The 22,951-nt window shown below is 45.4% G+C and overlaps 1 protein-coding gene across 4 annotated transcripts in view; it reads right to left on the bottom strand.

Moving 5' to 3' along the window:
• fat2 (FAT atypical cadherin 2) overlaps positions 1–22,951 on the bottom strand; it is a 94,694-nt gene that overhangs the window by 18,768 nt on the left and 52,975 nt on the right. For 2 of the 4 annotated variants that reach the window (XM_086304990.1, XM_086304988.1), the window contains exons 15-24: positions 22,056–22,289; positions 18,366–18,755; positions 15,587–15,649; positions 10,940–11,151; positions 9,820–9,957; positions 9,595–9,738; positions 6,032–6,229; positions 4,681–5,281; positions 4,395–4,595; positions 2,735–2,892 (exon numbers count right to left, since the gene is read on the bottom strand). In XM_086304990.1, the coding sequence (XP_086161116.1) occupies positions 2,735–2,892; positions 4,395–4,595; positions 4,681–5,281; positions 6,032–6,229; positions 9,595–9,738; positions 9,820–9,957; positions 10,940–11,151; positions 15,587–15,649; positions 18,366–18,755; positions 22,056–22,289 (2,339 nt within the window). The other 2 variants (XM_086304989.1, XM_086304991.1) reach the window with 2 other exon arrangements.

Here is a 22,951-nt window from a genome sequence, read left to right as displayed (position 1 = left end):
AAACACCAACTGTGTATGGAGTGTGTTCACTGACACTCCTCATCACACAGGAGTGACAAATCACCTCTTCCTATTCTACACTTCTCACCCTGGCAGCTTTTCATCCACATGCTCACACATTTTCATTTGAAAGGAGCCGATTCCAAGCGCATGCATGCAGAAGCAAAGAAATTAATGGCAGCAAACAGGTCTGAAGGTGAGCACGCATTTCCTGTCCCACAGGTGTGAAAGCTGACAGAGAATACTGATGAGGTGTGGAAGAGTACACTCATACAGTCCGCTCAGTCCTCCCGGGTAATCAGGTGTATGAATAGCGCCTCGTATGTTCAGGAAGTTTCTCTGAACCAAACCCAGGTGAGGGAGCTCTCGCTGCTCAGAAATTCCTTTTGAAGCCATTTCTGCTCATAATGAAGCGGGCAGGGACCGAGATCCAAAGCCCAGGAGGGAGAACGCTGGGAAAGGCTGAATGGTGCTTTTGAAATTTCCTGAGAATCAGAGCGAGTGAATATTGAGCCGGAGAGCTCATAGAGGAGGAAAGCCCAGGAGGGGAAACATCATCAAACCAGGTTTGGGTCATGAGTTATCTGTTCAGGTCTCATTGTTTTCAGTCAGCTTAATAAAGCTTCCTGTACTGCTCCACGAAACGAGGCAATAAATGTTGGAGATTTTTCTTTTTTTAAGTTCAGAAACTTACAGCCTGTGAAACTCTGCAGGTTTATGGTGATACTTTTGTGCCACTATCCTGAGCGCACGTAAAAAAAATTTGAGCGCACGTAAAAAAAAGTTTGCAGGTGCAAGTGTTGCATTTTGAGGAGAAATTTAGCGAAGAAAAGCTAAATTTGAGTGAACAAAATTCATTCCTGCGTGCAAAAATGTATTTCAGTGTTTGCTATTATCCACACACACACACACACACACACACACACACACACACACACACACACACACACACACAATAGCAGCCCCTCTCGCTCAGTTTTTGCATTTGTAGAGTTACCCAAGGTGAGTGTTGTTGTGATCTGGATGTGAACTGATTCCTGCTCCACACTCACACATCGAGATGAAATACAGTTCCTACACAGACGTGCACGATAAGCAGCGTGCTCGCATTTTCCTCTTTTACAAAGTCAAGCAGGTAAGAAGACGTGTGTGTCTCTATTGCTGCTCTCCTGAGACACAAAGAAAGAAAACTGCAGCATTTGGCGGAACAAGGATTTCTGATTCCTTCATTCACAGGAAGTTTCCCCTGAGCTGGGCATCTCAGCTGGCAAATGTTTAATAACGTTGTTTGACACTAATTTAGCAGCAGAGCCGCTGAGTTGATTTAAGGCGGGTCTCTGTGGGGACCGTCGAGTGAGGCTTTTCATCCCAAAATGTTTCTGTCATGGTCCGACAGCCCTCGCCTGGATGCCTGCCCATGTGTTATTGTGTGCATGTCGCTCCCTTCCCCTCTCTCCCACTCTCTCTCTCTCTCGTAACGGGATTGTTTACCTCCGAGCTGTGACGGCATTCCTGCGCAGAGACTGGCCGCACCTGTTGTTGATCGGAGCCGACCAGCTGTAGCCAATTATCCGCCATCTCCCGGGCTGCCTACTTAACAGGGCGATCGAGCTTCGGTCAGCGCTGGATCATTGTGTGAAGCACGGTAGAGCAGCGCGGATGGTTTTTGTGGCAGTTTACGTTGATCTGAGGATTGTTTAGTTACTCCGTGTGTGTTTGTGTGTTTGCCACCAGGAGGGAAACGGAGAGAGAGATCACGGGAGCTGGACCGCCACTCGGGATTACTGTTTGGAAGGAGTCACTACGTGTGTTTTCACTTATATACTGTTACACCTTTACCGCACTGTAAATACATCCACTGTCTTCTCCCAAAGGAGTCCTGCATACGAGTCCTCTTTTCTACACCTACCCTGAAAGTTTCCAGCTATGATTCACAGATATGACCTGGTGCTTCACTTCATCCCCACTCACATCATCGTAAATACCGATATTTGATTTGCTCCTGTTTGCCGGCCGCCGTGTGTGTGTGTGAAGTATCTGATACCCGCCGAGCTGCTGGTCTGTGTTCTTCTCACTGTGGTGAATCTGGGTCAGTCCGCCTGTTTTTAGACGACGTTGCCTTCTTCGGTGTGAAATTCCAGCGATGTCCCGGACCTCTGTGAGCTGACGAGGCAGGCCAGCGTGAGAGTGGAGTTTGTTGTAGAGATGTTCAGCTTTCTTTAGTCACTGCTTTGAAATAAAACTCCTCACCATCATGCTGGTTCTCCCGACAAATCGAGAGCATATCGGGTATTCCTTTCTTGTATCTCTGCGTGACAGGTACTTTCATGTGCTCATGTCCTAAATGCCTGATTGAATTTCAGAAGCGGTTCTGAATCGCAGACCTGCATGAAGCTTCTACGCTGGCTGAGGAGGCGCATGACGCAGGGCCCGGTTTGATCTGGTCATGTGACCCCTCTAATCCGCAGCAATGACTTTAGTGTATTTAACGAAGCCACTCAAGCCTTTCTGTGAGCTTCTCTCAGAGTCGGAATAAACTGGAACGAAGTGCATTCTGGGTAACCTCTCACACAAACCCCTACACTGCAACAGTGTTCAACAGGATCAGGCAGACATAGTTCATTGCACACTTCTGAAACAGTGAGAGCTCTGATGTGTTCTCAGGAAGACTACATCAGTTGTAAAACCAAAGATGTCCGGCTCTCTGATGACAGCACCGCAGATGCATCCATACCTGTAAAGCTCCCCAGCCGGTGCTGCTGTTGGTGGACACAATGACGCCCTGCTTCTCGATCGTCTTGAACCTCAGTGACAGTTTGAAGTCCTGGTTGTCCTCGTCCTTACGGTGAAGGTACCTCAGGTAGGACCTACTGTCGAACCTCAGCGCCGACTCTGAGACACAAACAGAGGAAACACAAGCAGAGGTCACACACAGAAGAATGAGCTGGCCAGGTGTTTGCCTGGTTTATCCTCTCCTGAGTAAATGTGCTAATCATCTGATTTTTATTTTTGGATGACTTCTACGTATTCTGTCTTTCGGACTTTAACCGCGTCAACCATGAGGGTGCCACCGCGGCGAGCTTCTGAGATCAGGAATCTTATGTTTGTCTCACTAAATACCTGCAGAGCAGTTCTCACCAAATCAGCTAGGCATCCACTTATCTTTAATAATCCTAATCTGTGTTAAAAGGCGCGGCTCTTTTGATGTTTTTACACCTTCAGATGAAACGAGGTGGTAACCTGTAATGTGTGATCTCTGATCTGAGAGAAAATTTATTTGATGTTGTTACTGGAAAAGGAAAAAAACGGAGCAAAGAGTCAGGCACAGACGGCAACCACGAGTCCAGTCTGGCAACCCAGAGCAAATAAGAGCCATGAGCAAATTTCTCTTCTGCTTTTGTTTTTTAGTTGGTCTAAGATTAAACTTTGATGATGCCTGTGGGGAGGTTTACTAACAACACCAAAGTCGATCAGAGCCCAGGAACTCTGATTTTTACCTTTTTTCTAAACTGAACTTGTGAATTTTGAGCTGCAGAAGAAACACGTGGCAGCAGTTTCATTTGGACCTGCAGTGTGGCACATCTGGCACAAAACTCAGCCTTTACTGGTTTTAAGAGCAGAGGGTTAAAAAGTAAAGTAGAGTCAGACATGTTGGTGACAAGAAGAGCCAGAGGAAAACCCCCTGCAGCTATAATCCATACAGGAATGCCTGCACAAATCCCAATGTGGCCCGCTGAGGGAATACTGACAGCCATTCATGAAATCCGGGGATTTACTCCCTCAGTTCAGTTTGTGTAACCGCAGGGAGGTTAACCTGAACGACATGATGCACCAGAACAGGCTGACACTGGTGAGAATATTTACCCTCCTCATCCTCAGATCTCAGGAAGAAAAGGACGAAATTCCGGCTGCACACACTGAAGCATGAAAAGATCATTTTCTCTGCAGCTCTTTGAATATGGAGTGACGTCAGGGGTTAGGAGGTCAGTGTACTCGTCATCATAACACAGCATGTAAGCATGCAGTATATATCGTTTTCCAGGTAGAGACCCTACAACGATGTTCACTTTAAAGTCACCAGCCTCCACGAACAGAAAGCTCGCTTAGAAGCCTAGTCCTACACGTGTGACAGAGGACTCGATAAAGAGCTGAACCGGCCTCATGTCAGGTTCGCTCAGTTACACCACAGCTGAATAACCCAGGAGGACGCTGTGCCCTCTGTGGGTGTTCAGTCACATGACTCTACTGCAGCACACTTATCCTGCAAACCTGCAGGCCCGAACTTTACGATTCAAACATGCTGCTCTTCAGAAGATGTCAGAAACAGCTGCTGCACCCTGTCAGCTCACTCATACGTACATATGCTCTGAGTACAGACAGACAGGTGGACGTACGGTTGCAGGGGCAGGCGCTCTCCCAGGTGTGCTGCGGGGTGATGTAAGTAGCTCTGGCGGTGGTGAAATGGCCCAGCCTCTCTCCCGACAGCCGCACGGAGTTCCTGCAGCCTCGCGGTGGGCATCCGCTGCCCAGACAGCCGTTGTGACTCACTCTGAGGATGCTGAGGCCTAGAGAGTCCTCGATGTCCGATATAATTCCTGTACCAAAGAGTCCAACATGTCAGATGGCACACATACTGAACACTGACCTCACTGACCACGTGTGATCATGCAGCACTTTCACCTGCGAGCCTGCTGGTGGGCAGGGGCCGAACGGGGCCGCCCTGAGGCCTCCAGATGAGCAGGGCCTCCAGGGCCCGGGGGTCAGGCCGCTGCTGTAGGCTGGCCAGGTGGAGCTCCTGCCGGGGGAGATCCAGCTCTTGTCCCAGGCTGCGCTGGAGGCCTCTCCAGTGATCGCCCAGGAACTCCTCCGGCGACATCCCGACCAGCTGCAGAGTCAGTCCAGAGTCCAACGCTTGCTGAGTGGCCACCCACACGTGAACTTTGACCCCGGTCCAGACGGTGAACTTCCCGTCGCTCACGCTGATATTGAGCGCGTACGAGCCCTCCTCCAGGTGTTCGTCTGCCCAGATTTTGCCGTCAGCCTGGTCTACGGAGAAGCTCCTGCCGTCGGGACTCTGCGAGACCAGGCTGTAGGTCAGGACGTCCGGCACATCCTGGTCTGAGGCGTGGAGCCTGCCGACAACCCGGTTTGCAAACAGCCCTCCGGAGGTGGTGATGGAGACCTCAAGCGGCACCACAGACGGAGGATACTTGCTCTCCTCGGTGACATTGATGTTGACCACGCAGATGGAGGACAGGGGAGGGTGGCCGCTGTCTGTCACCTGGGCAAAGGTGGAGCACAAAAAATTAAATGATTTGATTTGTTCTTATGAAATATCATTGAAATGTAAAAGCTGGGACAGGTAACATGTCTGTTTCTCCTTATGCATTTACAGGTGTGCAGGTGTGTGTCTCCCTCCTCTCTAATGCTTTCTAATAAACTTTTTTCTCACTTGCAATCAAAGCAAAAACATTTGTATTTCACATTTCATATTAATCCTTTTGTTTCTTTGTTGTGATCAACCAAACACTGTCCAACCACTGTGATTTATTTTTTTTCTCCCTCTGACAGCAGAGAACAAAATGAAAAATGGAGCATTTTGGACTAAAGTATCATCTCTCAGCATCCCAAAATATATTTGTTCCAGCCAACAAAATCCATACAGTGCAGGACACGAATATGCACCATCAGCTGCAACCTGAAACAGCCTGAACCCTCAGAATAACCCCTTCTGTAAATGGATTATAGTGAAGAGTTGAAGCAGGGTCATTCTTCTGACTTTCATTTTACCAGCTTAAATAATTCCTGTATTCAAACTCAGTCATCGTTACTGGGTGTGCAGGGTCAGTCTTGACAGTTCAGAACCACAGAAAACCATAAAGACGACTTTGTTCTAACTTTTCTTCACCTCTCTGGACAGCACAGTGGCTGAGGCCGGGAGCGACGCTCAGCACTTCCAAAGCTGAGACAAACTTTCTAAGATGTCTTTCCTGCAGTGAGAGTTTGTGAGAGAAAGACAAGAGCTTCTCACCTGTATCTTGAGCTGATGGTGAGCTTTCACCTTCTTCCTGAGCGGAGCAGAGAGCGACAGCAGGCCGCCCTGGTCCACATGGAAACGGCGGTCCTCGTTCCCGCTGACAATGTGGAAGGAGAAAGGCGGGCCGTTCCTTGGGGTGTCTTTGTCCGTCACCACCAGCTGGAGGATGCTGCTGCCAACCGCCTCGCCCTCCTGCGGGACACATTTTTATTCAGTTTTGTGCTTCTAAGGATGTTCTCGTTATCCCAGCACCACAGAGCTCCAACATCGACCTCAGAGCTCCCATTAACCAGAGATTTAGTATGTTCTACCTCATGTTAAATCATTCACATGCAACACTGCCTGTATAGTTGCTCTGCCTATTTCATGACATCAAGCATGTGATGGGAGATACACTGCAACGTCATCCAGCTCATTCTGCAGGATTTAATCTGACAGTTAGAAATGTTCTGTCTGCAGGAACATGTGAAGCATTGATTATACTCAAACACACTCGGCTCACATCCATTTCACTCACACTGGCCTGTTTAGGCTCAGTGACTGGTGGGCAGTGTTGGTCAAGTTACTTGAAAAAAGTAATCAGTAACTAATTACAGATTACTCCCCCCAAAAAGTAATCCCGTTACTTTACTGATTACTTAATTTCAAAAGTAATTAATTACTTAGTTACTTAGTTACTTTTTAAAAACACGATTTGCAACCTGAATAGGTGATAAAGCGATAGATCTTTCAGCCCAATTCTACTTTTTCTGCATAATTCATCATACAAAATGTAATCAAATGGAAAAGTCTCTTTTTAAAACTTGTTTTATTAGTTTTAACTTTATGCATCAAGCAAAAATTAAATTATCTGCAACATTCTCTGACTAGAAGAAATTTGTTTAATATTTAAACCTATTTTCTGCACATTCCAAAAATTCTAAAATATTTTTTTGTGTGTGTTTACACTCACTCTTTCACATAGATGCAAGTAAAACACAGCAGAAAATAAATAAAGTCAAAGACTAGCGGTTCTGTTGCTCTATTTTCACCTGTAAAGCAGTAGTAGGGTAGGCGGAGGTGTGCTCTGGTGCAGGTGTGCGGCAGCGGTCAGTGGAAGAATCCGCGAGTTTCTCTGTGAGTTTCCCATTACGTCGTTGCGCACTCGGTATTTGCTTGGAAGTTTAGGGGTTTTTTTCGCTGTAAAAAGAAGTTTTCTTCCCACGCACAACGGACGCTAATGTTTTTGTCACTTTTTATGGAATCAAACTCAAAGTAAGGTCAGTACTTCCACACTTTAAACGCTGCACGCTCATACTCTCTCCCGCATTCATACATGTATATATCATGTATATATCTTTCTATCCTTCTATCTACTTAGCACTTTTAATTCTTATTCTCATTTTTATTTTCATGTCTATTTAAGCTTAATTTATAACAGTATTTATAACAGTATGTTTGCACTGAAGCAATTTCCTAATGTTGTAAACCCGCTCAACATTTGGCAATAAAACCCTTTCTGATTCTGGTTCTGATTCGATATATGATCCATTGTTGATCTGCACACAGCTGTTGTCACGAACGTCGCACTCGCTTACGTCACTGTCATGAGATGTTCTCGCAAAAAAGAAATCACGGTTTTAGTAACGCAGTAACGCAGCGTTCCTACGGGAAAGTAACGGTAATCTAATTACCGTTTTTGCAATAGTAATCCCTTACTTTACTCGTTACCTGAAAAAAGTAATCAGATTACACGTTACAAGTAACGCGTTACTGCCCATCTCTGCTGGTGGGTGAATGGATGGATAGATGGATGGATAAATGAATGATTGAATGAATTGGTGGATTGATAGCGTGGTGGGTGGATGGATGGATGTCAAATATCTTATGTGTGCTGGACAGAGCCACACTGATCACACTCTTCCTGTTTAGCACTCCATCCGTGTTTACTGGTCATTTAAAGAACAGCTGGCATGTCTGTACAGCTCAGAGACACTTCGGCGTCGTTTCATGGAAGCTGTTTGTAGAGTGACTCCCTCCTGTTTCCACTGACTGTGCCAGAAAATAATGAAGACCTTCAGCTGTTTGCTGTGATGGATTACCTACTATCTCAACTAATTTAAGAGGCTTTGCATGCTGATTTTCATATTGTAGGGAATTAATAGAAACCAGAGCTTCCTGGAAAAATAGGTTATCAATCTAAAAACATGCGGCGTGCTTTGGGAGAGGATGCATCAGAGTTAATGGACTAAAATGTGCAACACCTCCGAGAGAGGACCTTTAAACTTCCAACTACAGCACGCCTCACAGGACGCAGGAGAGACGAAGCTCAGCTTCATGATAGCGAGACCAATGTGCAGGTGGAACGTGCAATTATCTTAAAGCTGCATTCTTTCTGAGTTTCTTCATCAGGCAGAGCTGGCTGCGGAGCTGTCGGCAGATGGGACAATAACCCAGAGTCCGGATTTGTCCTCACACTGGGTTTGGCAGTGTTTCGGTCCTGGATCAGTGACTCGATGGAAGTTTGCGAGCTGGCGGGGGAAAAAGTAACTGTCAGTGAGGCGCTGCGATGGGACTGCCAGCAGCGTGAATTCATGTCCACGCACGCAGGCATGTGGGCATCCACATCCCAATGAAGCATCCAAAAATACACACTGGAGCGAAAGCTTTGACTTTGCAACGTAATTAGGAGTTTCAGGTGAGAGCGAAACGCTGACGTCTTTCTGCCGCTTTGATCCCTGAAAGCTCAGAAACCGCTCTGATGACGGAGCAGCATATATCCACCTGTCACAGAGAGTACTGACAGGTGGATAAACGGTCACCTGTAGTGAGCTCTCTTTAATTACCTGCAGCCATCAGGTCATCTGTCTCCATTATCACCTTGTTAGGCCGAGCAGCTGCTTTACGGGGACGCCTTAACCGCTTGTCTCTGTCTGTGTTTATCCACAGGTGTCAAAAGTCACACAGGACTGTAACTGTGGCGCCCTCCCTGAGGACAGCCGAGCTTATTAATGACAGGTGATTCATTCTGGCCGGTTCTGGGTACACACACGTATTTCTTTCCCTCGACATAACTCTCTTTTTCCTGACGCAGGCGTGTGGTGCAGTCATGATTGTGTCTTTTTAAAGCTGCAGAGCCACATTACATATCTGCAGGGTGACAGAGTGATTATAAACCTGGGCATGAGGTGGGGGAATATATGGACCACTGAGCTTGGATCAAAAAACAACAAATGTACAAAAAAAATGGGGATGTTTTTCTTAGAAAGTTACACATAAGGGATAAAACAGCGGAGAACTTCTCCGAGATTAAAATCACTACTTAAGAAGCAAACCTTTGACCTGAGAATATAAAGTCTGAATATTTACAGAACATGGTGAGACTCTCTCATTACCCGTCAAATGTGGTGTATTGGGCTCATTGCAGCTCATTTTAAAGCTTGTTTTCTAGGTCAACTCGAACAGCAGCAGGAACACGAGTTGGAATCTGGGGAATATCTGTCAGCATAATAATAACATTAATATTTTAAATGAATAAAGGCTTCCAGCCTGGGTGGGTGACGCTCGGGTCGTTGTACCTGCAGCAGCAGACTGTGGTTGACCTGAGAGAAGACGGGCGGGTTGTCGTTGACGTCGTTGACGGTGACGGCGACGAGGACGGCCGAGGACAGAGGTGGGCTGCCTTCGTCTGCTGCCTGCACCGTTAGGGAGTAGTGAGGGATCTGCAGATGAGGAGAGAGTTTTCACGTGACCTGCTGCTTCTTTAGTGCGACGCAGCTCACATTGCTCCTGAGCACGCTCACCTCCTCTCTGTCCAGCGCAGTGCGGACAGTGATGTCACCGCTGCGAGCGTCGACGGAGAACTGTTGCAGAAGGTCGCCGCTCACAATCGAGTAGCGCAGCAGGTTATTGACTGGGCCATCCTCATCTGTGGCAGTTACCTGGACATGGAGAAAAAGCAAGGATGAAAATCGGGAGAGGAATAACTGCGCCTACCTCTTTGGAGGTCAGGGGTCACACAAAACATCCCCACGACACACCGACAAATTGAGTTGCGAGTGGGTCAAAGGTCACGGAGAGCTGAGCTCTGTGCGAAGGTCTGAATGTGGCTCCTTGGCTGGAGGACTCTTCACATCCAGCCTCTCAAGCTTTCAGCAGCTGCGTCCGCACAGCGTGCATCTTCCTCACAACAGCGCACTCATTCTCACCTTCATTTAAATGAGGATTAGATTGGACTTGGATTTTTGCCTCTTCAGCTTCAGTATCATTATCATACTTTTGTTCTCTCTAACATAATAACTTCAATGAGTCATCCAGTTAATCTGGGTTGGTTCGACTGTAACATTATTATTAAAAGTCAAAACTTGATAATAGATTAAAAAAAGACTGAAAATGAATAATGCCGTGTTTTGAAGTTGTCCCGCCCGACTTCTCCTCCTCTGTGACTGCAACTAACGAATCCTTTCATTCCGCTACCAGAACCTCTGTCTCGTTATTTAAAGGTGAGCCTGACGACGTGGGAACAAATGACAAGAAAAACGAGGAGGAGAGAATCGCGCAGCCCAGCTGTGACCGTCGGGAGGCGGTGAGCTGTGTTATCTCTGCTGCTGGCCTGAAAGGATGACGCTGACGTGCTGCTGAACAACTGCATGTGTGTGCGTGCTCCTCCCGTGCTGTTATTAATGTGTGTGAATGATGTTTTTCATCACTTGTTTTCTTTACATTAGCACGTGTTATGAGATCATCAGCTTGCATGAGCACTAAATACATGCAGATTGCCCCTCAGCTGTGAAGCTGTCAGTGCGTCTCTGTGTACGACCTGGGGAACATTGTTAATTAAAAGCTTGAGCATGTGCTACATAAACCCAGCATGCGGACTCCATACAGAACAACGACCGACCTCGTGTGAGTCACACCTCTCACCTTCATCACTAGGCGCCCAGGTGATAGATCCTCCAACACCTCGGCACTGTAGTCACTGCGCCCAAACACCGGCGGGTTGTCGTTCACGTCTGTCACGTTAATGATGACCGTGGCGATGTCACTGAGTGGCGACTTCCCACGGCTCCCCTCCACAGACAGGTAGTACTCCCGGGAAACCTCAAAATCCAGCGGGGCCACGAGGGTCACGAGGCCTGCATGAAGGGAAACGGCTGGTTTGATCACGTCCTCCGACACTGGTGCTAAATTTGCTCAAAATTCCATCCTCGCCTCGAGAAGCAGGAGACACGGGACAGGAGAGAAGAGTTGAGCTCAGTAAATCAGAGTGCCCTCGCTTCCTTCCTCTTTCCCTGCAGTACAAACTTCCCTCCTTCTGTGTATGGTATCATGTGACACGCCTCTGTGCATTCTCACCTGGACAGTAAGTCCACTGCACAGCTTTTATCACCACTCAGCAGCTCTGCAGCCAATGTGTTAAAGCAATAAGCTGAATGCCTTGCTTAAGAGCGCTGATCGTAGCTGATAGTGGAGAAGTGAACACCTCGTACATTAGATCAAACACTGCTCATATTTCTGAGGGTTTGCGGAGGCACGCACACTGTGCAGTTACAAACACATTACAGGGAAACGCTCACAAGTGGGTACAAGACCGAAACCGGCACATGAATTCTTTCAGAATTACTGTTTTGATGAAGCCCTTCGACCAATCAGAAACTGGGGATGATAGGCCTTTTTAATGGCGCTGCCAAAAGGCAGATAAAGTAAACTGGACTCAACCTTTTTACATCTCTTTCAATTTTAATTAAGTGGTGCAGGTAACTGGGTCACATCACCTGGATGGAGCCCTCACTCTCCTCACTGTTGATCTGTTGTATCTGGTGGCTCAGAGCAGGCGGCCTGCTAATCAGAAGGTTGCTTTGTGAGCTCGACTTCCCACGATTCAATGTGCACCATGAGCCACAAGCGGCCCCACAAAGTCTGTATGTATTTAGTCCCTGTGTGACCAACCGACTCCAGGAGTTTGGACACATTTTTAACGCTCCTCACACCCACTCTGCTCCTACACCACATCCTTTATCTCGGACCTCACTTCCTGTTTTATTTTGAAAGCTGTTCCTTGTGCTTTGCGTCTGTTTTTGTTTCCCCCGTGTCGTGTTCGGTGTCTCATTCTGCCCAGCTGCTTACACTTCCCTGATAACCTTTTTAGTGTTTCTCAGCCTCACTGTGGGTTTCTTATAATTCCAGTTAGTCTCCCAGTGGGTCATAGTTTTGCCCTCTTTGGACTCAACCCTAAATGAAGAGCTCATTTTCAGTTCAACCCTCCATCCACACTGACCCTCCACGGGACCAAAGCTGCACCTCTCAGGGGCCGGCACTGGTCCCCGGGACAAATGTTTGACACCCGTGATTTAAAAGCTTAAACTGATGACTTTAATAAAATAAACCAAGCTTCTTTGTGAAAAATGAAATCTTTACAATTATGAATTTTATTCACAGCAAAAAGCAGAAAAACCATGAAGAATGTGAGAGCGTGACAGCAGCTCCTGACGGGTTGATTCACATCTGCGCTAATGTGCGCTGGTGTGTATGGGCTCAAAGAAAATAATCAGAGAGCCAAGACATCAAGTCCAGGCTAGCTTGCTTTTGACGAGTCCTGTCATTCACGACTCGTTTCACTGGAAGCTGCCACGGTGCGTCTCCCTCTTCATTAACATCTCTGATCTCACCCACATGATTTGGTGACACAAATGACCTCTGGGCGTAATGGCGCATTACCGGCAAATGTCAAAGGAGGGATTTTGGAGCGTTTTCAGCTCACACATTCCTCAAGTTCGCAGCCTGTGAAAGATCAGTAACGTTCAGTGAAGTAACAGAAACACATTTTACAAACTTGGCAGGAAGTCCGCGATTTCACTTTTTACTCTGCAGATTTACTATTTTTTTCCTCCCTTTGTGTCACCGCTACAATTCTGTGCCATTAACTAACTTTCAGTGCATGGTAATGTTTCCCAACAACTACTAAAAAAGACATAAAGTCTAAGAGGAAATGTGCGGAACACTAACAGAGCAGCCCGCCTCGAAGCTTGGTTTCAGATCTCCACCCACATTACTGAGCACAGCCCTGAAAGACAAACGCTGCTAAACATTAAAGCCTCTGGAAAATTCTTGGATCATCCGGAATCAGGTGAAAGGCAGCTCGGATCATCGGGGTTTTCTACAGCAGCTTTTCTCGCACTGTTGGAAGCAGCAAGCTCAGCTTCAAGCTCAGTAGAGTCTTCATTCTGGTCCCAACAACCCCCCAACAACTCGGCCACGAAGCATCAAAAGATGCTGATCACGAGTGTCTCCATGGAGGGCAGAGTCAACTCATATATTTATCAGAAGGTGGAGGAGGCCCTAGAAATCCTAAAAGTCAGGCAAACAAGACAAAAGTACAAGAAAATAAAGAAAATAAAGACCAATAGATCCATTCATCCATTTTCTTTCACTTATCATCTGGGCCCTGAGCAGCAAAGCCCTCCCTCTCCCCCATCACCTCCCCATGCTGCCAGGGAAGCCTGAGTGCTCTAAACACTCTTTAGATTAGGATTACATCACAGAGAGGAAGCTGTTAGACTGTCTGTTTATAATGGTCAGCCAATCAGAACAAAGCCAGCTTCAAGGGCTTAAACAGCTTGTTTCAGACAGAGGATGAACTGAGGTCCAGTGCGAGAAAAAGAAGGATTATTTTGAACTGTGACTCATGTGAAGCTGCTCTAATCCAGCCCAAGAATCAAACTGTGATGCTATAAACTGTTCATCTCAAATCCTATAACTGAAACGATGATGCATGGAAGACTTTTGTTTCCAGCTTGACGTTGTGTTTTTGCCTGAGCAGAAGCGTGAAGTGACACGTCACTGAGGTTTTCCTCATTTGTGTGATGGCGCTGTCTTTTGGTTCTGGAGCTTACACAGCTCGCAGAGATTTGTGCGCTCTGGCTCACAGTACAGAGCTGCAGTAAGAGAGAAAAAGTGCTGTGTGTCCGGTGTGTGACAAACAGCATTTGATCCAGGGGCGATTCTAGGATCAGAGCTTTGGGGTGCTGAGCACCCAGAGAGCTGCCCATCCAGGCAAGGTAAACTTTCCTTGTCACGATGAGACTTCTTCCCTGTCTCTGTCAGTCCCTGTATCCTTAAATGTCTCCCGTTGTCCCGAGTTCCCTCTGACTGTCCCCTTGGTGCATTTAAACCCCTGGTCCTCCCTGTCCTCGTCCTCTGTTGTCTTCATCTCCATTATCAGTCATCATAATTTTACCATCTCTGTGCAAGTCTGCAAATTTCTTTATTAAATCATAAGATTCTTAAATTCATCAAGTCTCTCTGTGCCTGGGTCCTCGTCACAAAACATGACATCACTGTTTTGTACATTTTAACACAATTTAATCCCCACATTTGTGAAAGAAAAGCAAAACACTTTTTTGAAAAGTCTGTAACAAAACCATCAAATCTGATCAAGGTTATTTAAATGCTGCAAAAGAAGAATGGATTGGAATTTTTAAAAAATACATATACTAATAATGGATTGCATTCATATAGCACTTTGCGGGGCCCTCAAAGTGCTTTACAATTCCACTATTCATTCACTCACTGGTGGAGGCAGCTACAGTTGGTGACAGAAGCGAGGCTGCCATATCGCGCCATCGGCCCCTCTGGCCTCACCAGTAGGCGGCAGGTGAAGTGTCTTGCCCAAGGACACAACGACCGAGACCGTCCGAGCCAGGGCTCGAACCGACAACCTGCCGGTTACAAGACGAACTGCCAACTCTTTGAGCCACGATCGCAGTTTCCTAACCTTAATTACTGCGGGATAATAATGAATGATGCTCACTGTGAGTAAAAAGTAAGCTGAGTGCATTTGTTTGGACAGAGATTCACTTTTAGTGTATTATAATACAATACAGATACATAAAAATACACTCCAAAAATAGAAGAGTCCTTGAAATGTACAAAATATTATTAAAAAATGTAAAAAAACTGAGACACCTTAGCCTCTGGTACAATGTATACAATGTATGAAAAGATCTTTACTGCAGATACTAATATGGCTCTGCAGATTTTTTCTTGTCTTTTATCCTCTGCCGCCTCAGCTTGAGGTTGGCAAATCTTTCTATCACATTTTGGTGTTCAAGTCTCTCAAGCATCTCTTTCTCAACTGACATCACAGCCAGGTGCTGGAGTCTGCTTTGACCCATGGTCCTTCTCAGCCAGGTATGGAGCTGACTCAAGACACTAAAAGACCTCTCACAGCTCCAGCTGCTAACTGGGTTTGTTAGGGCAACCTGAATAACAGTTTTCAGTTCGGGGAAGATCTGATTATCCAGAAGATTGTACAATGTTAACATATCTGGGATGGCACCAGCCTCACTCTTGAGCTTCAAAAAGTCTTTGGTAACCGTGACTTCCTCTGAATGAAGCTCAATATGGTAATGCAGTGCCAGGGCTGACAACCCAGTTTGTTTTGCAGACTGTGTATAGCAGCTTTAACATAGGGAGAACACAACTTCCAGATTGTATGAGTAAAATTAGTTTTTCTTTGCCAGTTTAACAGTTTCTGTTGTGCCTGTTAGTACTCCCTGTCTGTTTTCTTACCTGGTTCTTCCTGACCTTGTACTTTCTCCTCATGTTCTCCTCTTTCCTCTCTCCCTCTTTGGACTGACAATCATACACAAATAGATTGTATTCAATTAGATTAAAAAATACTATTAAGATCACTAATAAAAAAAGTCCTCTCTCAGTTTACTTTTAACCAAAAGGCAAATAAACAAACCACATGTACATCTAATAAAGGATATAAATATTGAAACACTGATCCAACATTATCCTTTATTGATGGATCATTTGATTTTACACTTTTACCTGAATGTGGCTCCTTTTTTTGAAAAAACTACCTCATATCCATTATGAACCTGGCTGTCTCTCTATACACAAACAAACACACACACACACACACACAACAGGAGTTATAAGGTTAATGGGCATCCAGTCAGTTAGCTAGTTAGTACCTTGGGTTCAATATCGGCACATATGACAAAATAACCAGTTTCTCTCATTACATTTGAAACAGGACGGTGGTAACAACAGTAGGCTGCGGACAATGTTACGTTTTAGATTTTAAATAGGCTGCATACATTTAAATGGGAGCAACAGGACGGTCAAATGTTGCTGATTTTACTACAGAGCAGGACGGATTGTAGGGTAGCAAACATAGTCGGAAAACACATTTTCAACACTGCAGGTTACCTGGTGTAATATTTTTCAGCTAAAAAGAAACATGGCCTGACTCCTACCTAACTATATAAAGAGTAACTGAAGGTTAAAGGCAGCTAACATGTCCTGTTTTAAGCCAGGCACTTCCACCTCTGCTCCGCTGCGTCTCAGCCACCATCGCTCTGGCAGCAACGGCGCTAGAGCCAGAGCAGGGGAGAGCTGGAACAAACCACTATGGGAGGGGGGAGGGGTTATCTATACTTTTGTTGTTAAAATGTTCCATCTCAATTATGTACTGTATGCTGAAACACCCCCAAAAATGGGCTAAAAAAATGGGCTAAAATCGCCCCTGATTTGATCAGAGGCCGGAGGGAGATTTACTATTTACGACCGCGTACTCCACAATATGCTCGGAGATGTTTACGGATGATGCACAGGATCAATAATTGATTCAATTCTGAATCATTCTGCAGACATCAAAAAACTCAAATCATAAATTATCCACAAGCCAGTGAGTCACTCATCTCTAATCGTGCTGTGGATGGATGAGTATTGATTGGAAATTAACTTTGAGAAAAACAGGAGAAACTGGAGCTTCTGCTGTTTGTGAATCATCTCAGACAGAAAGCTGAACTCTTCCTGTTGGCGATTCCCGCCGGAGGCGTGCGAGCTTCCGACACACAAACAGCACTCCCTCTTCTGCAGGGGGAAGGATCCATTCATAAAACACACGATTCAGGTCAAACACAACCCGCTCGCCTGGAATTCTTCACTGACATAGCATCGACCAGCTCAAAGTTCACCAAACTAAAAATAACTACGCTGACCAATCATATTCTCACATCCTGTATGCTGGGTAAATATGAAACTAGTGTCAGCCGGCTGTTAAAAAAACAAAACAATCACAGAACTATTTCTGCTGTCCAGAGAGCAGCTGCATGAAGGACCGTCACACACTCATGCAAGCGTGAGTGTGTGCTGCAGGCTGACAGCGCTTCAAACTGAGAATAAGTAAAGACATGTGAGTTAGTGACCTGCGTTGTTGCAGAGGCTGCATCGATCAGTGAAATCGCTAAACTGCTGGAACTGTGGTGCTGCTCGCTGGTCTCTTTGCTCTGGTGTGCAGGCCGAGCCAACAGTTTCACACTTTTCCATTTCAGCTTTAAAGTGTCATACGAACCAAAAATAACCTGCAATCTCAGTGAATCCCATCTAGTTGAGATTCTGATCGTCTTGTCTTGGCTTTTCAAAATAAACAGATGAGTGCACCTCTTCTGGCCTTTAATGATTTATTGGCAACGAGCTGTGAGTCCCACACTGCAGTTCAGTCCGACTGTTAAACCCAGCAGAGGGCGAAGCTCGCGAGCGCTCGCTGCACCATCTGCAGCATTAATAAAGCCTCTCTGCACCAAGGCAACAGTCTTAATCCTTTTTAAAAACATCTGCAGGTAGAAAAACTTAAACCTTGTGATTATTTGTCCAAAATGATTAAACTGTTTAAATTCAGACTGAGCCCAAAGCATTTCCTTTACCTGAATATTAATGCAGAGGAAATATTACCGTTGTCATGAATTTAAATACTCAGCTAATTAGTGAGCCTCTAGTCACCCATAGCAATAAAAGTTGTATATCGTTTTGTTGTAAAGTAACAAAAGTGGAGAAAACTCTGTCACAATAAATTAATCTCAACCAACGGTCCCATTTTCTCTTTGTGCTTTTATTCTGAAATCCTTTTTGTGTCTATATTTACTGTTAGCGAGTGGTCACCTGATATTTGGTTTAGCATCTTTCAGCCCTTTGTTTTGGCTTGTCTGTTTTCAGCTGACTAACCCTCACTCATTATTTCTGCTGCTGTTTTCTTTTCTCCAGCTGAAAGGACCTATATAATAAGAATAATAACAACTATTATTATTGTTGTTGTTGTTGTTGTTATTATTATTATTATTTGATATGTGGCTTGTTTCTGGGGGGCCGGGTAAATGCCGCTCAGGTGTAAAGCTCACCTGTACCTGTACGCCTAATAATAATAATAAAAATAATAATGGATTGCATTTATATAGCGCTTTTCGATACCCTCAAAGCGCTTTACAATTCCACTATTCACTATTGCCTAAGCGCAATAATGAAACGCCGAGTGTTTCGTGTAATCAGCTGTTCTGACCTGTTCGTGAGTCCAGCTGGAAGCGGCCGTCCTCGTTCCCAGAGATGATACGGTACACGATGGGATCCGGGGAGCTGCTGTCTCTGGTGAGCGCAGACACGCTCAGCACCTCCGACCCGACCGCCGAGGACTCTGGGAGCTGGGCGGTGTACTCGGAGCTCATGAAGACGGGCTGGTAGTCGTCCAGAGAGACCACATCCACTGTCACCGTGGCAACAGAGTGGAGGTGACGAGGCAGGCCGCGGTCGGTGGCCTTCACCTTTAGCTCGAATGTGGTCGGAGTTTCAGGGTTCAGAGGTCGTTCCAGCCGTAGGATCCCCGAAAACTCGTCCAGAGAGAAGTAGCCGTCATCGCCGGACAGGAGGGAGTACTTCACCTCGGAGTTTATACCTGAGCACAGGAACACGGACAGGTAAGGTGTGTGAGGATGTCTCACCTGCTTCTCTGCATCAGGTCATCACTTTTAATAGCGACCTTATCCTGCTCAGGTTAGAATCATAAAGACTAAAGCAGTGAAATCTCTTATAGAGACAGACTGTATAAGCAGACGGCTTTAATCAATATGTTAATATAAATAAATGTAACTATATAAATAAATATACTCAGGTCATCAAGAAACAAATACGTCTCCATTTTACTGTCAGCCGATCCCAGCTGTGATTGGCTGACAGTAAATGAGGCCCTGAGCCAATGAACAGAAGCTGTTCTCCCCTTGAGTTCAGGTGTTTTGGATCCACTGAAGGTGTTTCAGGAAGTTTGTGAAACCCCAGATGACGGGACTTTGATTTTGCAGAGATGAAAGTCCAACATGTTTGTTTTGAGTTATCCAAAATTGTTTCGAGAGTGTAACTGGAGGCCATCCAGAGTCAGGTTATTACTTTGGTTTGTTGGGTGTGACTGATCCTTTTATCCAAACAGAAAAATATGAATTAGTCAAGAAACTGTTATCTAAGCCACATCTGGATTTCCACATAGCGCCAATTAAAAGAATCAAAAGAAAGAATAATCAGCGCACGCTTTGAACTCTCCGGGCTGTAAACATGAAAAAACACGAAGCATCCAGGAGATCCCACTGTTTCTGCACAGTTACACATTTACAGTGGGAGTGTGTGGGTGAAAAGCCCAGCATGTGTGTTTCTAATGAAAACCACTGATGATAAAAATGACCCTCCCCATGAGGAGGCTCGTTAACCACTAACTCCAGAGCAATAAGAAGAACATTCAGATTCCCGCAGAGCTCGTGAAATAACGCCTCTATTTTTCTCACTCTTTTTATTCGTTGTCTGATCTCCTGCTGAACAGACTAAGCAGCCTAAAGATGTCACTACGGGTAAAGGTCAAACACTTTGTGTTGGTTTTTCAGAGGATTAGCACTTCAACTACGGTTATTTTCTGTCTGCTGCTCGAGCTCTGCTGCACAGTTTCACCGTCACATGTGACTCCACATCTCTGTTTTGATGCCTGCAGTTTTTTTCTCTGCGTGCTGAAGTGGTTTTATCCATTTATCTGGCAAATAAAGCATTAAAAAATGGAAACATGAGTGTGAGTCACTGGCATCTGTGAGAAAGTCGTCAGCACTGAGAAAGAGGACATGCCGCTGCACATCTGAAGGCGTGGCCAGCCTGTTGGGGCTGTGTGTGTCCTACCTGTCTGAATCTGTCCACCTTTGTACAAACTAATGTGTGTGTGCAGTCCCACTGTGATCCACCATCACAGTGGCACATCGAAAACCACACACACCTGCACAAACCGAGCTCTTTTCTTTAATGTGACTTCACCCATGCAGCACTCAAACTAATTAATAAGGTGTTTACGACTGCACTGGCAATCTGCAGCAAAGTGTGGCCGCTCGCCTCAGTAAGAGAGGGCTGGGGTACATCAGCGATACGTGTGCTGATTACAAAACCCCAGGCTTTACATGAATCACAGGAAGGAGGAGCAGCACAAAGGAAACCACAAAGACAGAAGTGAACACGCAGCTCCACCTCTGCACAAATAATACCAACCAATGTGAAACACTGGCTGCTTCTTACTCTTCTTATCGGGATTTAGAGCAAGCGGCCTACAAGTGTAGCATTAACAGATTTTTGAAATGAATAATATTTAAAAACGGTTTGACAAAAGTAAATCCTCATGAAGAAGACCAAATTTGTGGTATTTGGGAAAAAAAATACAAATAGAAGGTTTAACAAAGAAAGAGTCTTTACTCGTGTTCAAGATAAACTCTGTAACTCTTGGATTTTGTAGAGCTGAAAAAAGCACAGCTGATGTCTGAAGTTCATTCATTTGTTGCCAGAAAGTATTCTGAATATTGTGTGAGATGGACACCAGTGGGCCTACAGTTTAAGGCTGCGATGAATCTAAAGATGCAAAAAGTGTTTCTGTATTCATACGTGTGTAACTGTTCACACAGAGATATTACTAATGCTACTATGTTATTTTGTATTTCTTTTATATTTACGTGTTGGAAATAAAAAGCAGTGAAACTTTTGTGACAAACTTTTGCGTGCGACTCGTAAACAGCAGCGTCAATGCAGAAATGCCATTAAAGTTTTAAGTGATGCATGAATATGCGTTCACACTTTAAATGTTTAAGAAACTCTGATGACGTCACCGAGCCATCAGCCTGCAGCTGGTTCTGAAAAATAAGCGTCTTTCGTTTCATGTCCAACCTTTTCCCGCTACACTCACAAATTACACATCAAAGCAGAGGCGTGTTTGCCCTCCATCCCCCGAAACCCCCCACCCCACAGACACTGATCAGAGCTCTCACACAGACGTTGGCTGTCCTTAAAATAACTACAAAAACTGCATATAAAACTACTTTTTATCATTAAAGTGTCTTATTAAAGTTTTCTCTAGATTTAATTGTCATTTTAAAAAGGTAAAGCAACACCTGTACATAAAAAAGGCAGTGTTTACAGTAATTCAGGACTACCCACACTGCATGAAATAATAACAGACGTCCAAATGTGACACCAAAGCCAAGTTAAACGGCTTTTATGGCTGACATTATTTTTAGCTGCTTTTGTAGTGGCCTTTGGTTTTGCTTTGTCATTAAGGCACACCCACATATTTTCACACATTAATGAGGACACGCAGACACGCGACCGACTGCAGGAAGCGCGGCAGCTCTGATGTCATGTTTAAAAGCAGAAATGTGGCAGTAAAAATCTAAAGGGTGAAAGTTCAGGTTTGAAATGCAGACTCTAATGAAAACAGATTAATTAGGATTCTTTGTTTTAGAGCGCAATGTTTTTAGAAAGAGTCAGCTATAACTGAAGCTAAAAATGTAAAATGAGTGAGGTGCTCATGCTGCAGGGGTCAAAGGTTAAAAGCTACGTGATGCAGATAATTCCCATCACAGCTGGAACAACACAGCAAAGGTGAACTTCAGGTGGGTGTTTCATGGACGGCTTTGCCTTTATTATGTTTGGGATCAGTCAAACCACACACACACACACACACACACACACACACACACACACACACACACACACACACACACACACACACACACACACACACACACAGGCACGCCTGAGCATCAGGCTTTAACCTGATACCAAAATGAAGGGTTTGTCCCAACATGTTCGGACCTGACATAAACAACTCCGTGTTCAGTTTGTCTAGTTACTCCACCTTCGCTGCACCCACAGCGACACGTCAAACTCAGCAGCAGCAGCTCACCTGTGTCAGGGTCCTTGGCATACACCACAGCGACCGGCGTGCGGACAGTGGTGTTGTCGAACACGGTGACCTCATAGTGGCTGGACGAGAAGCGGGGCGGGTTGTCGTTCATGTCCTGGACCATCAGCAGGATGTCGGCCTGACAGGATCGACCCCCGCCATCCGTCGCCTTCGCCACCAGGTTGAACTCCACGTTCCTCTCACGGTCCAGCACGGCCAGCGTGAAGAGCTCACCTGGGACAGGTGTACGACACACAACCATCAAACCGCGGAACACAAACATCCCCAAAACAAGGCCAACACATCTCCACACGTTGGTGATGCACATGCAGATGATGACGTATGTCTTATAATTAAAGTATCAGCAGTCATCTTCAGGTCAGATGTAGCGTGTTGAGATGAATATTGTGAGGTGTTATTTTAATATTTGAGGTGTGAGCAGGTGAGCATGGTGTTTCCTGCTTAAAACTGATAGTCACTCCCTCCAAAAAGACAAAGTCCAACTGGTCTGCATGGAGTCAGATAAGTCACACTGCTTTGCCTCACTAAACAAAAGTGTCTGCATTTCCTGTTCTTTATGAACATTTGATAAGCAATAAAATATTCAGGAAATACCCCAGCCACGAAGGACAGGCCTCCGCTAACGAGCAGCTTAAAGAGGCCGCACACGTTATTCATCGCCATGACACAAACATCGTGTGACTGTGGTGCTGCTCATTTACAGGTGACAGTTTTAGGCCCGAGTATTATAAACTTATATTACTCAGTCAAATGTTAAAACTTTTTGGTGTTTTGTCGCGTGAATGGCAGGATGCTAAACTCCAGCGGAACCTAAACACATCACCAGCTTGTCCCCGTCGGTGTTTTAGTGTTTCATGCACACCTTGCTGAAGTTT

The sequence above is a fragment of the Aulonocara sp. 'chitande type north' Nkhata Bay genome, linkage group LG2, assembly GCF_057382095.1.
Source record: "Aulonocara sp. 'chitande type north' Nkhata Bay isolate Kocher_YH1m ecotype deep benthic linkage group LG2, A_spYH_male_GT1.1, whole genome shotgun sequence".
NCBI classification, from domain to species: domain Eukaryota; kingdom Metazoa; phylum Chordata; class Actinopteri; order Cichliformes; family Cichlidae; genus Aulonocara; species Aulonocara sp. 'chitande type north' Nkhata Bay.
The sequence above is the reverse complement of the archived record's forward strand: the minus strand, read 5'-3'. Positions and strand labels throughout refer to the sequence as shown.